At 58.1% G+C, this 17,374-nt stretch overlaps 2 protein-coding genes across 4 annotated transcripts; both read right to left on the bottom strand.

Moving 5' to 3' along the window:
- Positions 1 to 282: 282 nt before the first annotated feature.
- LOC117651578 lies at positions 283 to 2,729 on the bottom strand. Its single transcript, XM_034395714.1, has 4 exons — positions 2,460 to 2,729; positions 1,581 to 1,652; positions 1,156 to 1,427; positions 283 to 787 (listed from the first exon to the last, which is right to left on the bottom strand). Exons 1-4 carry the CDS (start codon positions 2,466 to 2,468, stop codon positions 430 to 432), a joined length of 711 nt encoding a protein of 236 aa, XP_034251605.1. The 5' UTR covers positions 2,469 to 2,729; the 3' UTR covers positions 283 to 429.
- Positions 2,730 to 3,202: 473 nt separating this feature from the next.
- On the bottom strand, positions 3,203 to 16,625 carry LOC117651603 (phosphoserine phosphatase). Of its 3 annotated transcripts, none has more exons than XM_034395756.1 (6): positions 5,758 to 5,905; positions 5,384 to 5,538; positions 4,882 to 5,016; positions 4,652 to 4,797; positions 4,365 to 4,526; positions 3,203 to 4,271 (listed from the first exon to the last, which is right to left on the bottom strand). In XM_034395756.1, the coding sequence occupies exons 1-6, from the start codon at positions 5,854 to 5,856 to the stop codon at positions 4,183 to 4,185; spliced, it is 786 nt and encodes a 261-aa protein (XP_034251647.1). In that variant the 5' UTR covers positions 5,857 to 5,905; the 3' UTR covers positions 3,203 to 4,182. The 3 variants fall into 3 exon arrangements, with proteins under 3 accessions (XP_034251647.1, XP_034251648.1, XP_034251649.1); XM_034395757.1 differs by lacking the exon at positions 5,758 to 5,905 and adding an exon at positions 16,419 to 16,625 and having other exon boundaries at positions 3,205 to 4,271; XM_034395758.1 differs by lacking the exon at positions 5,758 to 5,905 and adding an exon at positions 6,187 to 6,344 and having other exon boundaries at positions 3,205 to 4,271.
- Between the last annotated feature and the right edge of the window lie 749 nt (positions 16,626 to 17,374).

The raw sequence follows: 17,374 nt of genomic DNA, 5'->3' as shown, positions 1-17,374 counted from the left end.
CGGTGTTTACCGCGCGGGTCGCTGGGCGTTAGCGCGTTTGCGCGCTGGCTGGAAAATTGAGCGACAATCTGCCAGGAGGCGACCGGGTGGAAAGGGGGAAGGACGTCGCCGTTGCGCCGGAGCACGGCCAGAGCGATGCGACGGGTGGGAAGCGGCAAGCAGCCCGGCCTCCAATTAAGACTAAAATTAGAGAGAGAGCAAACAAAAAGCGGTCGCCGTGCGCTTGCACGACCCGGTGCAGCGCACGCGCGACCTGGGGGAACTGAGGGCGACAAATCAGCATTTTTGGGTGATTGGGACGAGTTTATTGTCGGTTAATGGTTAGTGAGTACAATGTGATGGTGCGGAAGGGAAGCGTTAATACTTGGAAACAGACTGGCGCGAAACAAAGAACTTGACGGAGCGTGGCGCGGCGTGGCTGGCTCAGCTTCAGGCGGCCGCCGCGGGCACGGTCTTGAGGCGGTCGCGCACGTTGGAGGTGCAGACGCCGTCGCCGAGCTGCAGCTGGGTCAGCACGAACCGGGACAGGGGCTCGCCGACGCCGAGCTTCTTCTCGTTGATGGCCTCCGTCACCTTGGAGGCGAGCAGGGCGTTGAAGGCCACGGTGGCGCCTTCCATCGTGGTGTCCACCCCGCTCACCTCGACGTCCTTGACGGACGTGAAGTTGAAGGAGCACGCCTCGGGGCTCACGGTCGCCAAGCCCTCCGCCTCGAGCCGCAGCACGCCGATGGTGGTGGTGAAGTTGCCGGAGGGGCCCACGCCGGCCACGGTGCGCGTGAACTCGCCGCTGCAACCGAAATTCATTTCCTGAGAAACATAAATCCCGCAGCACACCTCGGATTCGCGGGTGGGCCAGTTGTGGGCCGATTCTTATTTATGGGCCGCGCCGCCCATGTAAACACGAACAGGCCGAGTGGAGGCTAGCTCGAGGCGGGGCATGCCGCCGGGGTCGCGGCGACGAGCGGTCCGCAGCCGTGCTCCGCCCCATCGCACCTGCAGACGGAATTTTTCGTCGCGCTGTCTCCCTCGCACCCCTGCGGCACGCCGCACATGTGCGACAGAGACAGAGTGGCGAAAACGCTCGCGGAATGGTCCGGCTGGCGTCCGGTTCGCCCGGGTCCCGCACTCTGAAAGTAGTGCCGACTGGTGCCTTACGTGAGCTTGGGCTGGTCGATCTGCAGGGGCAGCGTGAAGGAGACGGTCTTGCCGGACACCAGTGGGTCCAGTCCCAGGGCGCCGCCGCGGTGCAGCGAGGTCAGCCCGCTCAGCTTGATGTGCGTGGCCTGCTTCACGGTCTCCACGCTGATGCCCAGCGTGGTGCGCACCGTCTGTCGGATGTACGGCGGCAGGTCCAGGTCCTCCACCGTACTGAACTTGGTCAGGGTCTTGTCCAGGGCCTCCTGCAGACCCTCACGCGCCACCTCGGCCTGCCACAGGACAAGTTTACAGCTGGAGGGTGGAGTGTTAGATGACTGAGTCGATGCGTGTTGTGCGTCTCTCTCTCTATCGCGCGCCCATTAACACGGCTGTAATTGCGCCTGATTGCCGGGCGCGCGCGCGAGAGAGGACAGAGGGCTCACCTGGCCGGCGGTGAAGTCCGCCGCGAACGCGGTCCCTCGCAGAAGGGCCACGCACAGCACGATCTGCCACACCTGGAGTGGAGAGGAGGCTTTAGCTGCTTTAGCGGGGTCAAGGTTGGCAGCACTGCGCAGCACTGCCCGACCATCTTCTCTGTCTCTCGCACTCACGGGGTGCTGCTGAGTGCGGGAGAGACAGAGCGACGGAACATTGTGTGCGGATTCAGGGAGCCCTGTGCAGTTGATTCGAGCTGCACATTTCTTGGCGCCTGGTTGGCGTATCGTTGGCGGTCATCTCGAAGGTCACCGCCATCGCCATGCCCGGCCATACCATGGCCGTGCCGCGAGAAAAACAAAGCGCTCCGTGTCGCTCTGAAATCCACACGGCACAACTTTTCCGCCACGGCCGCCGGACGACGGTAAAGCAGTACACCGGTAAACCGCGACAGCGGTCGGCCCTTCCAGACGCCCATGTTCGCTTATCGCATCTCGATCCAGATCGTCGCCTATTTCCGCCGCTTCTCCGAGTAGACTCTGCCGACACGTCCGCACCGACGCCGCACAGTGGGCCAGAAGACCGGTGGGGGCGGCCAAAACCCTAGACGAGTTTTGGGCTCCAGAGTCGCTACTCAGCAGGGCTCGAACCGACCGTGTGACCCCACCAATGGATTCCTCGTTCGGAGAGCAATTCATTGATGGGGTCACACGCTCGGTTCGAGGCCCATTCAGCGACTCTGGAGCTCAAAACGCGTCTAGAGTGACCGCCTCCACCGGTCTTCTGGCCCACTGTGCGCCGAGAGCAGCTCCGGGGAAACAATGGCCGCTGAACCACGCCAATCGTCCCGCGTAATCCAAAGTGCGGCTCGACCGAACCGAACTCACCTGCGGCATGTTGGCGGCGTTGCTTGGCTCTCCGGTTCCTCTGTTCCTCGTCGCGCTGACTCCAAGTCTCGTGACAAGGTGCGAGCGGCGGTCGGCGCGGGGCAGTGGCTGGCTGGCTGGCTGGCTACACCTCGGCGGGTCGGAAGGCACTGCGTCCGCCAGTCCGCGTCTGCGAGGAAGTCCCGACGATGGAGCCGCCTCGACCCGTCTCGTCTTCCTCTATCGTGCTCGCTGGCACTTTGACCGGACGCCGCTTTTTGCCTTGAAATGCCCGCCGAACCGTACCGAATCAAGGCAGACCGGCTCGGCCATGTTGCCAGCTGAAGCTGCCAAGCTGGGGAGGTGGGAAAAAGATCGCCGCGAAATCCGACTCCGCGTTCTGTTCTTGCTGCCGCGTGGCGTAGCGGCGCGTGGCGCGGGCCCGGGGAAGTCCGGCGGCGCTACCCCGCGCGAGCAGAGACCCCGCCGTGCCGGTTGGGCTGCCTACCCTGCAGGGGCTCCCGCAGACCCAGCACGGCACCGTGCGGCGTGCGTGCGGTGGGGTGCCTGCCTCCCCAGCCTGCCCGTCGGGCGAGTCAGAGTCATCTCGCACAGTGTACAAAGTGGTGGTCGCACCTATGCGTGTGTGATGAGCCAGAGGAATGCCCACCTTTACAACCTCGAGGAAAATTCCACTTGAGTTTTATTAGGGTCAGTATAGAGGTGCTGTGTTTGCGGTCGCTCCAATGAGACAGTCAACAGTATACAGTTTTAAAGAACATTTATTCAGACTCTTTGTGACCTACAACTAGATGAACTGCTAAATTATAACATCGTATCACAATATTTCGGCATCGGCGCTTGCGAGCCATGGAAGACAGGACTTCATATGACAGGTAAATTTGTGCATCAAAATCCAGTATGTTTATTTCTGGTACAGGACTAGCTGGGCAATAGAGGGAGTGTGAGACCCCATCACTGAATAGCCAATGCACATTAGTTTTCTGAACCTGTACCCTGGAAGAGCCACACATTTTGTTCTTTCCCTAATTTAATAAAAATACATGCAAATTGGCCTATCTACACAAAATAGTACAACTAATTAATAATAACAAACACGGTTCAGGTAAAAACTCCATGAAAGTAGTGCAAAGATCATGACAACACATTTCATTCATTCTGACTGAGACATTACAAGGGGGCTTTACACCGATACAATGCTCAGACAAAAAAATAAAAACAAAGCAAAAAAAATAAACATACAAAAATTTAAAAATTTTAAAACCCATACCAGCCCTACAAATATGGATATGAAATAAATATGTCACTGTTCTTGATGTGTTAGATTGACACAAAACTTGGAAGCATATAAGCATCTCAAAAACAAAAACACAAACAGGTACATTTCAGGCTTTCTACCAATCAAAAAACAGCCTCACAACCTAGGACTCCAAGAAGAGAGACTCATAATAATAGTCTTATCTAGAATCTTCAAATACTGTTGTAGCTGCAGCTTGGCACATAGTTTGGATTTATTGCCAATGCATTTTCTTCATACTTTTTGGATGAAACAAAAAAAGTTTTTTAAACCCCCATATGTAGACTGATGTTCATGATTTAAAATACTGCTGATGGGTACAGTTTTAAATCAAAGGGGTTAATTGTAAACAAACGGCCAAGCAAGGGCTGCAGCATCCATGTTAACCTGTCGTTGAATGAAGTGTCACTTATTTTATCCTCCTTCTCATAGTGCATCGATCAACTCCTTGAAGTCTGAGACGAACCACTTGGCTCTTGATCTGACTTCCTCTCTGACAACATTGCCTCCAAAACCTGAAAATTGGGAAATAGGATGTAATTTAGTACAACAGTTTCAAATAGTTTCAAATGGGATACATGCTGTAAAAAATTTTAAGCTAGGCTCACCAATGAAAGCATCAGCTGGAGGGCAAGCTTCTAGATCGGTGGCTCCATCTCCAATTAGAACAATGGAGTTGTAACGGTGAGTTTTCTTCAGCATCTTGATCACCTCTCCCTTGCCACCCTGTCGAGATGTAGGCTCATCTTCATCAAAGCCAGCATATTCACCTGAAAATTTTTATTTCACACCATAAAAATAAGGAACAGATGAGCCCTAGAATAATGATGGAATGATCATGCCTCCGGCTAGATAGTAACTCAAGATTTTAGTCTATCTTGAAACCATTACTTACCATTGAAGTAGAACTTGAGTCTGTTGGCATACACATTCTGAATGGGAATGTTCAATTCCTGCGCAATTGGCTGAATAAGAACACGGAATCCACCAGAGATGAGATAAACGGGAATACGGCGTTTGTGCAGCTCTTCCACTAGCTCCCTGATCAGAGCAAAGCATATCATTAATAATTTGTTTCCAGATATTGAGAAATAAAAACAAACGAAGAAACACCATTTTTCTTACTTTATCCTGGGAGACAGGCGAGCGGGTTCATTTTGAAGGAAGCTCTTGATTTGACTCACGGAGGGCTTGATGATGTTCAGACGCATGGCAAGAGCCTCACGGAAATTCATACTACCCTTCATCGCTTCTTTGGTCCTGGAGATTGAAAATTTAAAAAACAATTAAACAAGGTAAAATTGAAATTTTCAAAGAAAAGGAATGGTGTAACTGACATGCAAATGTCAAAGGAAAATTTTTTAGGCTTCTTTCCAATAATGTGCGTGTCTCATTTCATGCATAGTTGTGTTTCCATTATCAGTTAATTTTCCAATGTCAGCGGCACAAGGAACCACTATCAGTAGCTTGGAGCACAGCTGTTGCAATCTTATGTTATCTTGACAAAAATGTACAGTATAGAATTGGTCCCTAGCAACAGCTGACACAACTTCCAATTTTTAAAAGAAGCGGCATTGCTTCACGGCAGTGGCCCAGTTTGAGAACAACAGAATACTTAGAAACTTACAAAGCAGCGACGGCATCTCCTTTCCCACAGTATTTGGCCATCTCGTCGATGGCTTCATCCATGATGACAGTGGAGTCGACATCAAAGCAGACTGCGTCAGCAGTGCGCCAAAGGTGGCGCACCTGGTCCGACGAGTCCATATTCCTGATGATGGGCTGCGAACAAAAAGGAAAGCTTGTTGAAGACAACAGAAGTACGCTTCCTTCTTTGAGGAGAAAGGACCTTAGTAACCTACAAACAAACAAGCCTAACTTCTCCATAGCCACGGTTGCTAAGGAAAAGGCTGTCTGCTATTCTTTAAAATGAAATAAAAATAAACGTCACAACCGTGCCAGGCTCTTGACGCCACGGTCTTACAATCCCTAAGCACTCACAGTGGTGGCCCATGTTGGGGCAGTGGTGGACAAGGACCTAACAGACACTGTTGCTTTGGCCACAAACGCCAGCAACACGCTGGTAACCCTAAACCGCATGGCCTTGAACTTTGCGGCGGTGCTGTCGCCTTCGCGTCAAACTGTCAGTTCCCGGGGCACTTGTTGCTTAAGCCTAGCCGCTAAGCGCAGGTCCTTGAGATCGAGAGTCCGGGCCGGCCTGTTGTTGACACTCTGCTGACCGCCGCCACCGCCCCCTCCCAGTGGCCGCCCCACACCCACCCCCACCCCAGCCCCTCGGAACCGGAAACGGGAGGGAAGGCCCGGACACGCTGGACACCCTCCAGGGCCTGGTGTTGTCATTGTTGTTGTTGACACCTGCGCGGCGCGTGCAGTGGCGAGGCGTTGGCGTGCAGCTGCAGGTGCACTCACCATTTTGCTAATCGGTTTATCCTTGCCGGGGGACGAGAAGGAACGCGGCGCCGCGAGAGCCGAGCCGTGCCGAGCCGAGTGAGTGAGTGGTCGCGGTGGCGGTGCGAACGGAATGGGTCGAGCGGCCGGCCGCGGTCGCTTTATAAGGAACACACACACTCGCCGTGCCGTGCCGCCTGGTGCCGCCGTGCCGCCGTGCTTCGACAAGACCTCCTTCCACCGCCGCCGCAGCAGCAGCAGCAGCGGCGGAGGCGGCCGGCTATCCGGACATCGCCTCCTGCCCCAAGCCGCGGGCCCCGGGTGGGAGGGGCGGGGCGGGTCAAGCGGCACACGCCCGGACGGCCATCCAGTGACGAAACGTGGTCATCTTGTTACCAACGAGGGGCCCCAGGGGGGCTCTGGGGCTCGGACGGTCGCGGGGGGTCATCGGTGGAGGGGGCCCCGTGGGAACGGACGGTGGCTGATGACAAACACATGCATCCCGGGGCATCACTGCCGTCGTTGCCTCACACCCGGGGTCGCACCACCTTCGCGACGACGACGGCGTGGCCTGGGCCTGGCGCGCCGCTCCAGCATGGCTCCAGCTCCAGCGCGCACTTACCTCCTGCAGCGCGCACTCGATGACCGCCGCACGCACGCACGCACTCACGCCGGCAAGGCCCCGCGTTCGCCACGCTCCGCCACGCCGCGGCGCTCGCAGGGCAGCAGGGCGACGGTGTGGCTATAAACGCGAGCTGCTGGCGGCGCGGCCACAGGGGCTACAGCGCGGTGCGGGACTAGTCCGCCAGCGCCGCCAGGCGAGCAGCGCCAGCCAGGAGACAGGCTCACAGTGGGCCAGAAGACCGGTGGCGGCGGCCAAAACGCTAGACACATTTTGAGCTCTAGAGTCGCTAAATGGGACTCGAACCGAACGTGTGACCCCACCAATGGATTCCTCGTTCGGAGACCAATCCATTGGTGGGGTCACACGTTCGGTTCGAGGCCTGTTTAGTGACTCTAGAGCTCAAAACGCGTCTAGAGTTCTGGCCGCCTCCACCGGTCTTCTGGCCCACTGTGAGGCACCCCCGTGGGGGCCGTGGGGGCCGCCATCCCCCGCCAGCCCCCGCCCCCACTACAAAGGGGCGCGAGCTTGGCGCGAGCTTGGCGCGAGGCAAAGCCCTCGGAATCCCATTCTCCTTGTCCCAGTCCGCCCCGCCCCGCCCCGCCCCGCCCCGGCCCGCCCCGTCGCGCCCCCGTGTCGTGTAACCAGTTATACAGCACTCCCCCTTCCCCGCCGCCAACCCTTACGCGCAGCCAATTCCTGGTCAATTACGTCGTTTTCGCGATCGGGCCGAAACAATGACGACGCGGACGCAGCACCGCAGCTGTCTAACCCAACCTAAGCCTGAGCCAGCCCCGCGTGACCGCGTTAAGGCGGACGAGCGCCCTGTGTCACAGTGCAGTGGTCACAGTGTCACGACACGGACCGTGCCGTGAGGCCGCGAGGTGGACTGGTGGACTGGCACCGTTGGCGCCAACGAGGGAGCACGTGGATGGGGCATCTCGCCACCGCCAAAGCGGCCGAAGCCCAGCAGACTGATTCCGAGAGTCGTCTTCGTCGCTCTGTCTCTCTCGCACCTGTGCGGAACGCTCTATGAGTGCGAGAAAGACAGGACGACGAGAATGACTCTCGGAATCAGTCTGCAGAGGCGGCGGCTCGCCTCGCAAACTGATACCTACGCCGTGGACTGCGCGGGTGCGACGTGGTTGCCTGCTGTTCATAATGTTGGCAGCAGCTCGGGGGACGGGGGTGTGCGCGGAAAGACGAAAAACGAGTACTATGAGACAGTGACAACAGTGGGGCCGAGCCTGGCGGTGCCTGGCCGCCTAGCCTACTGTCTAGTCTAGCGCATATCGCGGTCTTGAAGCCGGCACCGCCGTTTGGCAACAGCGCCGCACCACGGCACACATAGACGCGCCCCTCCCCTTGCCCCTGGCCGCCCCTGGCCCCGGCGGTGCCCTGTGATCGAATCACACTACTAATCACGCCTCACATCACCGCGGTGACGAGCAGTTTTCAGTAATCCAGAAAGTTCAAATGTCTGCCATTGTCTGATTTGTTGGCATAGTGGCGCCGGCGGGGCGCTGTGCGGCACTGTAACTGTAACCACCTCGTCCTCACCCCTTGCGCCGGAGCGCTGGAACGCTGGAACGGTGACTCGCGCCTCGCCCAACCGGTCCACGTGGGGCCCAGGCCCGGGCCCAGCGCGTGGCCCCCACGTGGACCCCACGTGGACCGCAGGCTGTTTACGAGAAGGGCTGTCTCCGTCGCACCCATACGGCACACCCCGTGGGAGCGAGAGAGAGAGAGAGAGAGAGAGAGAGAGAGAGAGAGAGAGAGAGAGAGAGAGAGAGAGAGAAAGAGAGAGAGAGAGAGGAGAGAGAGAGAGAGAGAGAGAGAGAGAGAGAGAGAGAGAGAGAGAGAGAGAGAGAGAGAGAGAGAGAGAGAGAAGGCTCCCGCTCGAGGAATGAGGCTCAGGGCTTCGCGGCTTCGCGGCCGCAGACGGGAGTAGACGGCGCGGTCACTCTCGCCTCGCGGGGCGTCGCGACGGACTTGGGGGAAAGGGGGGGGGGGCTGTTTGGCGGTCAAGGCGACAGCGGCCGCGGCCGTGTCACCGCCACGCGTTGGTGGGACAGGTCGTCACAGTCATCAGCGGAGGAAGAAGTTTGGCCCCTCACTCCCTCTTTCTCGATTTCCCTTACTTCTCTCTCCCTTTTGGCAAGCGGAGCGTGTCGGCTGCCACCGTGAGTAAACTTTCAAATGACGTGTTCTTTCATCCGAGGACTGCATCTGCTGGGAGCGCGTATCGCCGCGACTCGCCTCGTCGCGATGCGCCGCCGGCAGGGCGGCGGCACCACGACGACCACGACGACCACGACGCGTCGGACCTCTTGACCCTTCCCGACGGACTAACTGGATATTACCAGTTGCCAGTGTGACCTGGTGACCCGCCTCGTATCTCCGCTGCCTGTCGCGTCAAGTTCGAGGCACGGCGCGGCACGGCGCGGCACGCACGTGGTCAAAGCTCCGTTTAGGCCGCTCGATGGACGGACGACTGCTTGGCGGCTGGCGGCTCCCGCGTCAAGATCCCCGAGATCCGACGGCGGCGGTGGCTGCGGCCTCGATTCCGAGAGTCGTTTTCGTCGCTCTGTCTCTCTCGCACTCATGGGTCGTCCCGCGTAGGTGCGAGAGAGACAGAGCGACGAAAACGACCCTCGGAATGAGCGTACCGGCTTCCACCTGCAGGCCGTGCAGGCCCTGCAGGACAAAGCGGCCTTGTGGCTGGGCAGCCGGGGGCAGCCGGGGGCAGCCAGGGGCAGCTGGGCACGGAAATAGCCGGGCCGCGCGATGCCGCCGCTGTCATCCTTTGACCTCGTCCATTGGACGCGCATTCGGGTTCATATCCATTGACAACCGCAATCCGGCTAAATTTAAGTCGCGGCGTCGGCGGCGCGGCAGTGCGCGGCAGCGGGCTAGACTACCTCTCGTACGCCGCCAGTCCCGCCAGTCCATTCATCACAGCCTGTTCCCAGCTCCCCGCCGACGCCAACAAGGCCCCGTGCCCGAGGGACGTCGGGGACGTCTCGACCGCGCTGTCCCGAAGGCGCCCCTTGCAGTGCGAGCTGCAACCTGCTCTATCCTACGAGTGTGCTAGAGAGAGAGCGTCGGATAAACGACTCTCGGAGTCAGTCTGCAGGGTGCCACCCGTTTTGTAGGCTTGCAGGACCTGCGGTGGCTGGGGCGTCGTCGCGAAGGTTCCAAGTGTTTGACAAGTCGGAAGCTTGCGGCGCGGCGCGGGCCATGACCACCGCCACCGCGCCGCCACCGCGCCCCGCCCGATGACATGATTGCCGGGCTCGACCCCGACCACGCACTGGCCAGACGAGCGGGGGCGTGGTGTGGCGGGGCAGGGCGGCGCGCGGCGTAGACTCGAAACGCACTATGCAGTGATTGAGGCCAGCAATCTCAACCAAAAAACGAAACCGTGTGGACAAGAGGACGGCGGGGGGCCGCGAACCCACCCCGCCCGGCACGCAGAGGAACACGCGTTCCGTCGGCATGACGTCATACTTCTTGGTACCAGGACGGCGAACGGGGGTGACTCCCGGTGACGACGGGGCGACTTCAGTCTGAGTCACGGCACTAGAAGGATTTGGAGCGCGTCTGGCAGCAGGCGTGGCAGAAGGGCGGTTTTCTCGTCTCGGCAAGTACTTCAGGGCAAGTACTCGGAAACGGCGCTGCACGTCATTCATTCATGCGGGGTGGAGCGCAGAACTCGCCGTTTGGCAAGTTACAGTGCAGGGCCGCCGCACAGTGGGCCAGAAGACCGGTGGAGGCGGCCAAAAATCTAGACGCGTTTTGAGCTCCTGAGTCGCTAAATAGGACTCGAATCGAACGTGTGACCCCACCTACGGATTGCTCTTCGAACGAGGAATCCATTGGTGGGGTGTCACACGTTCGGTTCGAGTCCCACTTAGCGACTCTGGAGCTCAAAACGCGTCTAGAGTTTTGGCCGCCTCCACCGGTCTTCTGGTCCACTGTGCGCCGAGCAGAGCTGCCAATACCTCGCGGGCAGGTGACACGCCTCGAAGCACGTCGAGGTGGAGCGGCATGACACTGCGAAAAGGAAGAGACTGTTCGCGCCATTACCAGTGCCGGCATCGCCCATCGGGGCAAAGGCGAAAACAAAGCGACCTTTCTTTTTTCAAACTCCCAGCCTCGCAGGCCTCGCAGTCCCAGTCGCGCCAACGATAAATTTGATACAGCGCTTGAGGCGGCCGGGCCCCGGGATGGGCGCCGCCGGCGTGGTGGTGCAGCAGACGGCTGCTTCCGAAGCGCCACGTCGTCGCACTCAGGGTGGGGTCCGTAGTGGTGCGAGAGAGACAGCAACGAAACGACTGTCTTCGGCACCGCTCGGCGGGAAGGCCGAAAGAAGTCGAAACCAAGCCGAGACGGCGGCCCACAGTGGGCCAGAAGACCGGGGGAGGCGCACAAAGCCCTGGACGCGTTTTGAGCTCCAGAGTCGCTAAACAGGCCTCGAACCCAACGTGTGACCCCGCCAATGGATTCCTCGTTCGGAGAGCAATCCATTGGTGGGGTCACAAGTTCGGTTCGAGTACCATTTAGCGACTCTGGAGCTCAAAGCGCGTCTGGAGTTTTGTCCGCCTCCACCGGTCTTCTGGCCCACTGTGGGGCCGGCCAAAAAGCGAACCTATCCGGAGGGATCGTCTCGTCCGCACGCGGCTGCACGCGGCGCGCCGGAGGGCCGGAGGGGTGGGCCGGAGGGGTGCGAGAGAGACAGAGCGACGAAATAAAACGAGGCGGCATGGCAGTCGGCGCGGGGCCGGCGCGACGCGGGGCTCTGACCGGGCTACGACCGCCTTCTGTGTGAGACGCCGCGCCTCGCTGCCTCCGCCTCGTGCGTACGATGAGACGGCGACACGCATCAACTTTGTTCCGTTGCCCACAAACTCGAAAGAGACGCTTTTATTTCTTTGTATTTTCGTGGAAAGCTTTATTAGGAGGAATGCTACGGCCCCCGTTATCGGCCTTAGCGTGGCATGCTCGCCTGTCTGATCGCTCGGAAATTCTCCGGAGACCTGCCTAGTCTGGGGCGTCGTTCGGAAAGTTACCGGCCCGAGCCCTCAGTCAGGTGGGAGAGGGAGGGAGGGAGGGGGGGGGGGGGAGAGAGAGAGAGAGAGAGAGAGAGGAGAGGGGCATTGCTCTGGCGTTGTACGCACACCGTTGCCACGCCCCCTCGTCCTCAAGGAGGGCGACCAACTGTTTTCACCACAAAATCGATGAGTAGGGAGTGAAAATCATATAAATGTTGTGCCCAAAATTACGGTCCAATCTCAGCACAGGGCATCAGCAATGGTATTTCAGTTCAAATTAGTTTGGATGTTACTTTATGTTTGCGTATCCACGACAGTGTAAGCACAGCTTCCGGCCACAACAACAAAGATAGCTTTGAGGCACATAGCGACTCGAAGAGGTACAGCAAAGCTCTTGAGAGCGATTAAAAACCCCGAACACTCCATGGCACGTGCCTGCCGGCCTTTGTTATGAGCATCGGGTTGTTGTTTAGTTTCGGTCACCTGAGGAGTTCCTGGGTTGTTTGTTGGCGCGCTATCGCTGCCCGTGCGAAGATGCTAGTGCGAAGCCGAAACAGAGAAACATCGCGTCGCGCGCGTCAAGCCGATGATGTACGAAACGGCAGTGTTTTGCCTCGGGGAGTCGGTGGCGCCATTCGAGGGGACAGACGTAGAAACGCGTCGAAACGGGAAGGAGCGAGACGAACCTCGAATCGACGTCACCAAAGTCACCAACACTTATCTCTGCCCGTGACACGCACACGCTCAACAACAGCAACATCACCACAAACAAAAACAGCAACAACAACGGCGTGAAACGGCCCCCCTGCAACGATACTTGGTGTAATCCCGCGCGGGAGAATCTGCAGTCTGAATTGTACCCAGGAACTGATGTCCCACTATGCTTTTAAGTGAACAAGGAGGGTAGTTGTAGTGTGGCTCAATTGTTCTGAAAGTGTTCACAGATGTGCTATTTTGTGTGTAGAATGAAGTATGCATCGGGCATAGTCTAACTGCAGATGACCGGCTGCAGTTCGAGTACGGTTAAAATACAGTTTAAGTACACTTAACTGTACTTGAACTGTGCTCTAACTGCCGAAAAACTAGTAGTTTTTTAGGACCTTTTCAGTTTCAACTGCAGTTTTGCGGACAGTTCACGACAGTTTTGACAAAAATACGGTTTTGCCATAAAAATTCAAAATTTTTGATTTCCAGCCTTATGTTGCCTCCCTCCCTCCCACTCTCTCCCTTTTTTTTTTTTTTTTTAGTCGTTGAAGTTTGTCAGTCAGTAGTCGAACCCGGGCCTCAGGGTTGTCAGACCGCAACGCTGCCAACTGCGCTACGGAGACGTGTGAGGGTCTGGCGCCAGCGCGGGCGATGCCACTGGCCATGCCCGCGCGCTCAGGTAGACGAGGGATTACCGCCACTCCGCGCTCGGCGCGCTCCACTCCACGAGGAATTTTCCCGTCATTTGCCGAGACAAGCTGATCTGGAAGCAGTGCCGAGCTTCACTCGGCGAAATTTAGAACATTAGAATCATTCCAAGGCCGTGACGTGAAAGGGCATTCAGGGTGAAGTTGGAAGTACTCTTTGACTTCTACAGCAATAAACTTTAATTGTAGTTTTTGACTGCATTCCCAATTGACCCCGGGAATGCATATGTCATGCACTTTTTTTTACTCTCCATGTGTAAGCAAAGAGCAAATTAGAAGTATATTTGTCACGGCATTTGGATTTGGAAATAATTTGAACTTTGACTGTCGTTTGAACTACATTCTGGACTGCCAAAGCAGACTGCAGTTGGATCTGGCAACAAAAATGCAGTTGAAGGACAGTTTCTGTGCACTTTAAAGCACAAAATTGACTGCAGCCAGCAATACAGAACTGATGGCACTTTAAATGCAATTTAAGGGCAGAAAAGAACTGCAGAAAGGAACTGCAGATGAGCCACTGCAGTTTCAAATACAGTTTGACTACTGATCCTTTCGCGCGGGATAACGCTCCAAGCCAACAAAGCCAAAATAATAATTTTGATGACAGTTTCAGTCAGCATCCACACAGGAAACAAAAGAAAAACCAAACATATTGCAGGAAGGGTCGCTTCGGGTCAGCCGTCCATTTTTTTTTGTAATTCACTGCATTGTGTTTTCATTTCGTACTTTGTGGCGATAGAGAGCGTTGCCCAACGCGGTGCTGTCGGGGCGCACCAGCGTCAAGGCAGCAGAAGCGAAGGCAGTACCTTTAACGCCCTCCGCCCCTCGTCGCTCGGCGTCGCTCGGTTTCGCGCCAAAACGACACAGTCCACGCCCCATTTGACGCCTGTTCGGCCTTTGTGTTGGATCGTGCCACTCTAAATGTCTTACGGTGAAAGGCTGCACCACCATATTATGGAGAAGATTTTCTTTACAATACAATAGAAGTTCGTCAAAATATCTATAAGGTGCAGTGAATTTTCAATGGCATGTGATGAGGTCAGCTGCACCCCATGATCTTCAGAATTTTCACCATAATATGGAGAATCTTCACTACAATTTTTAGAGAGCGGCAGGATGGTCAACCCCGCGCGAGCTGAAGACACCCTCCATAAGGGTGCCTGATCTGGCCACCGGGTTGGCTGTGGCTGATCCGGGCCCTGGTCTGGCCGATCAAAACAACGATGACTTGACTCCGCAAAGCCCAGCGCGACAGCCGCCAGGCCGGGGCCGCGCGCGTGGACATGACCGCGCAGATCTGGCCGAGGGCTCCTGATTGCGCTCGCCTGATCTGGCCGCGCGCTCCGCTCTGTCCCTCTCGCGGGATGCTCCACGAGTGCGAGAGAGACAGAGCGGCGGAATCGGCCTGCCTGCAGTGCAGGATGGCATCATTCCGAAAAGCGAAAACACGTGCGGAGAAAGCCCCATGCTACCGCCATGCCGCCGCGCCGCCGCTCAGGCGTGCTGCCGGCCTGCCGGCGCACATGATGCAACGCGGCCGTCATGTTGGTGCCCAACGTGTCATCATCTTCCACCAATCGGGGGGCGGAGTATCGCATCGCCTGACCCGCCGGCACGGCACGGCGCGGCAAGGCACGGCGTGCACAGACTGAGGGCCCGATTTGTTTTCATCGGTGGAGCCCCTGCCGAAGACCAGATCAAGGCAGGTGGACGTTCTGTCAGAGTGGCTGGCGCGAACGCCTGGAAGGTAGGCACTCCGTCGGCCTGCCGAGCACCGGTGTTCGGCGGGACTGACTACCTCAGGTCCGCAGGCGCGAACGCCTGCAAGGTAGGCACTCCGTCGGCCTGCCGAGCACCGTTGTTCGGCGGGACTGCCTATCCCAACCATCTCCCGTCTCGACGGGGTGCCTCCGAACGCAGCAACCTTTCGTCGCCCGTCTCTATCACTCTCGCCAGCTATCCCAACGAGGGCGACAGAGAGAGAGGCTGCTTCCGGACGCACCCCGCGTATCTGGGCGCTCTCGGCGCACACCGGTGCTAGTGCCTCGTCCGTGTGTTGACCCGCCCCGGCACTCCCCGCCACGCCTCGCGGGGACGGAAACGCGGGCCGTGTTTTCAAGAAGGCTGCTGCAGCGCTGCCGCTCGGCGTCAAGGCCATCACGGCACCAGCGGGCACCAGGCCCCCTGATAAGAGGCGTCCCTCCGTTTCAGCCCCGGTGGCCAGGGTTCGCGGTTCGCGGCCCGTCGCCGCCGTTTCTTGGTGCTCTAGTTCAACAGCTGAAACTAAAGGACTAAAATCCGTGACGCGGCGGCGGAGTGTCGTCTAGTCTCGGGCGCGAGCAGCTGGCCGGCTCGTAAAGTGTGTACACTCGTGTGGGGCCGAGGGAATTGGCGGTGTCACCGGGTGGCTACACTACGGGGCGTCGGTGTTCGCGTGGCTGTCGTCACTGTCGTCGCGGCCCCAGTGGGATGGACGCCGTGCTGCAGGGCGGCTTTGAACGACTGCAGGCCGCCAGGCCGACCGCGTCAACTGCCGTCCGCGGCGTCCACGGCGTCCGCGCTCCGTTTCGACACGGTGACGTCAACGCATTGTTTCCGAAGCTTGCCGAACGTTTCCGAAGTGCTTCGCGCCGCGCGATTGAGATTGTGTGTCGCGTGGCCGCCACAGTGCCTGTGCGTCGTCTGCTTGCGAGAGTTTCGGCCTGGACGACGTCAGAGAGGGAAAGAAATCGACGCGGTTCTCGTTTCATCGATGCAAGCAGGGAGCGGCCGCGGACAAAGAAACGCGTGAGACGAGTGACGTGCAGCGGACCGTGTCAACGCTGACTCAGTCGCACTTACGAGCGATTGGCCGTCTCGTAGGGCTGCGAGAGAGACAAAGCCTTTGCGGCCGGTGTGCACACTGCGCACGCGGGAAGCACTATCACTATCACCGGCTCATTACAAGATTGTCACGATTTATGAGCTTCTTCGGGTCGCCTCTGTTTCGACGAGTCAATTATGGAAATTTTCATACGTAAGAACCTTTCCGGGGGAACAACAAAATCCCCCCCCCCCCGGGGCTCTCGATAATCGAGTTCCCTTTACGCCAGCAAGGTTGGCAAGGCAGGCAAGGTCACGGACACCGCGACAGGTGTACCAACAACACGCAAACACGATACTCACCAGGGAGGTTTGGAAATCCGGATTCACCATGTCGCTCGACGACCCGCTGGTCCCGTGGGCGGCAAAGCAGGCAAAGGCAAGGCAAAGTGACAAACACGCTCACACTGACACACGCACACAGACAGGAACGCGGGCTCGCGACTTTTTGCTACGGGGCACCGAAAACACGGCAAGTGTCCCAGCCGAAGACCGCTCGAGTGGTTGGTTGTGGGTTCCGCGGAGGCCCGGCGTGATCTAGTCAAAGTCTGGACAGTCGGCGAGTCAGCGGCTCCGACTTCCTGGCCCTCTACACGCGCCAGAACGCCCCCCTTCCCCCTCCACTCCCACCCTTACACAAACACACACACACTCACGCGCTCGTTTTCGCGAGCACGACACAGCGAAGCTCAAACGACTCACTCAGCAACAACACACTGGCTAGTCTAGCCTGGCCGGCTTGGCCCCGGTTGCACGTGGCCTAGGCGCCCGCCTAGCGCGCTGCTAGAGCCCAGGCCTAGGCTGGCTAGCCTGCGACTCCCCCTCCACCGTCGCCTAGCAACAGGTGCACCTTTCGGGGAGGGGGAATGCCCAGTCATGGACTTTTGCAGACAGAAGCCGTGCACATGTCTGGAGCAGGGCGAGCAGGGTGCGTGGAGGGAAGCGGCATCAAACACCGGGCACGAAGTTGGACCATTTTATTGCAGGCATCGTTTCAAAACTGCCCTACGGATCCGGGGAGGCCACCATGCACACCGGCGCCAACACGGCACCCTCGCCGCAGGGGATGCCGGTACGAGGGGTGCGACTGCGATGAGGTGCTTTCCGTCCTTGTTGCTCGCGCTCGCTCCGTATAGTAATGTGAGACTTTCCACGGCCACAAACAGATGCGGGCCGGGACAGCCGGGACGCCCCGCAGTGTGGTGGACAATGGCAGCAGTGTCCGGCCGGGCCGGGCCCTGTCACTCACGCTGTCGCAC

Source organism: Thrips palmi, unplaced genomic scaffold (assembly GCF_012932325.1).
Source record: "Thrips palmi isolate BJ-2018 unplaced genomic scaffold, TpBJ-2018v1 HiC_scaffold_6, whole genome shotgun sequence".
Classification (NCBI taxonomy): Eukaryota; Metazoa; Arthropoda; class Insecta; order Thysanoptera; family Thripidae; genus Thrips; species Thrips palmi.
Note: the sequence above shows the minus strand (reverse complement) of the source record. Positions and strands in the feature narration are given on the sequence as shown.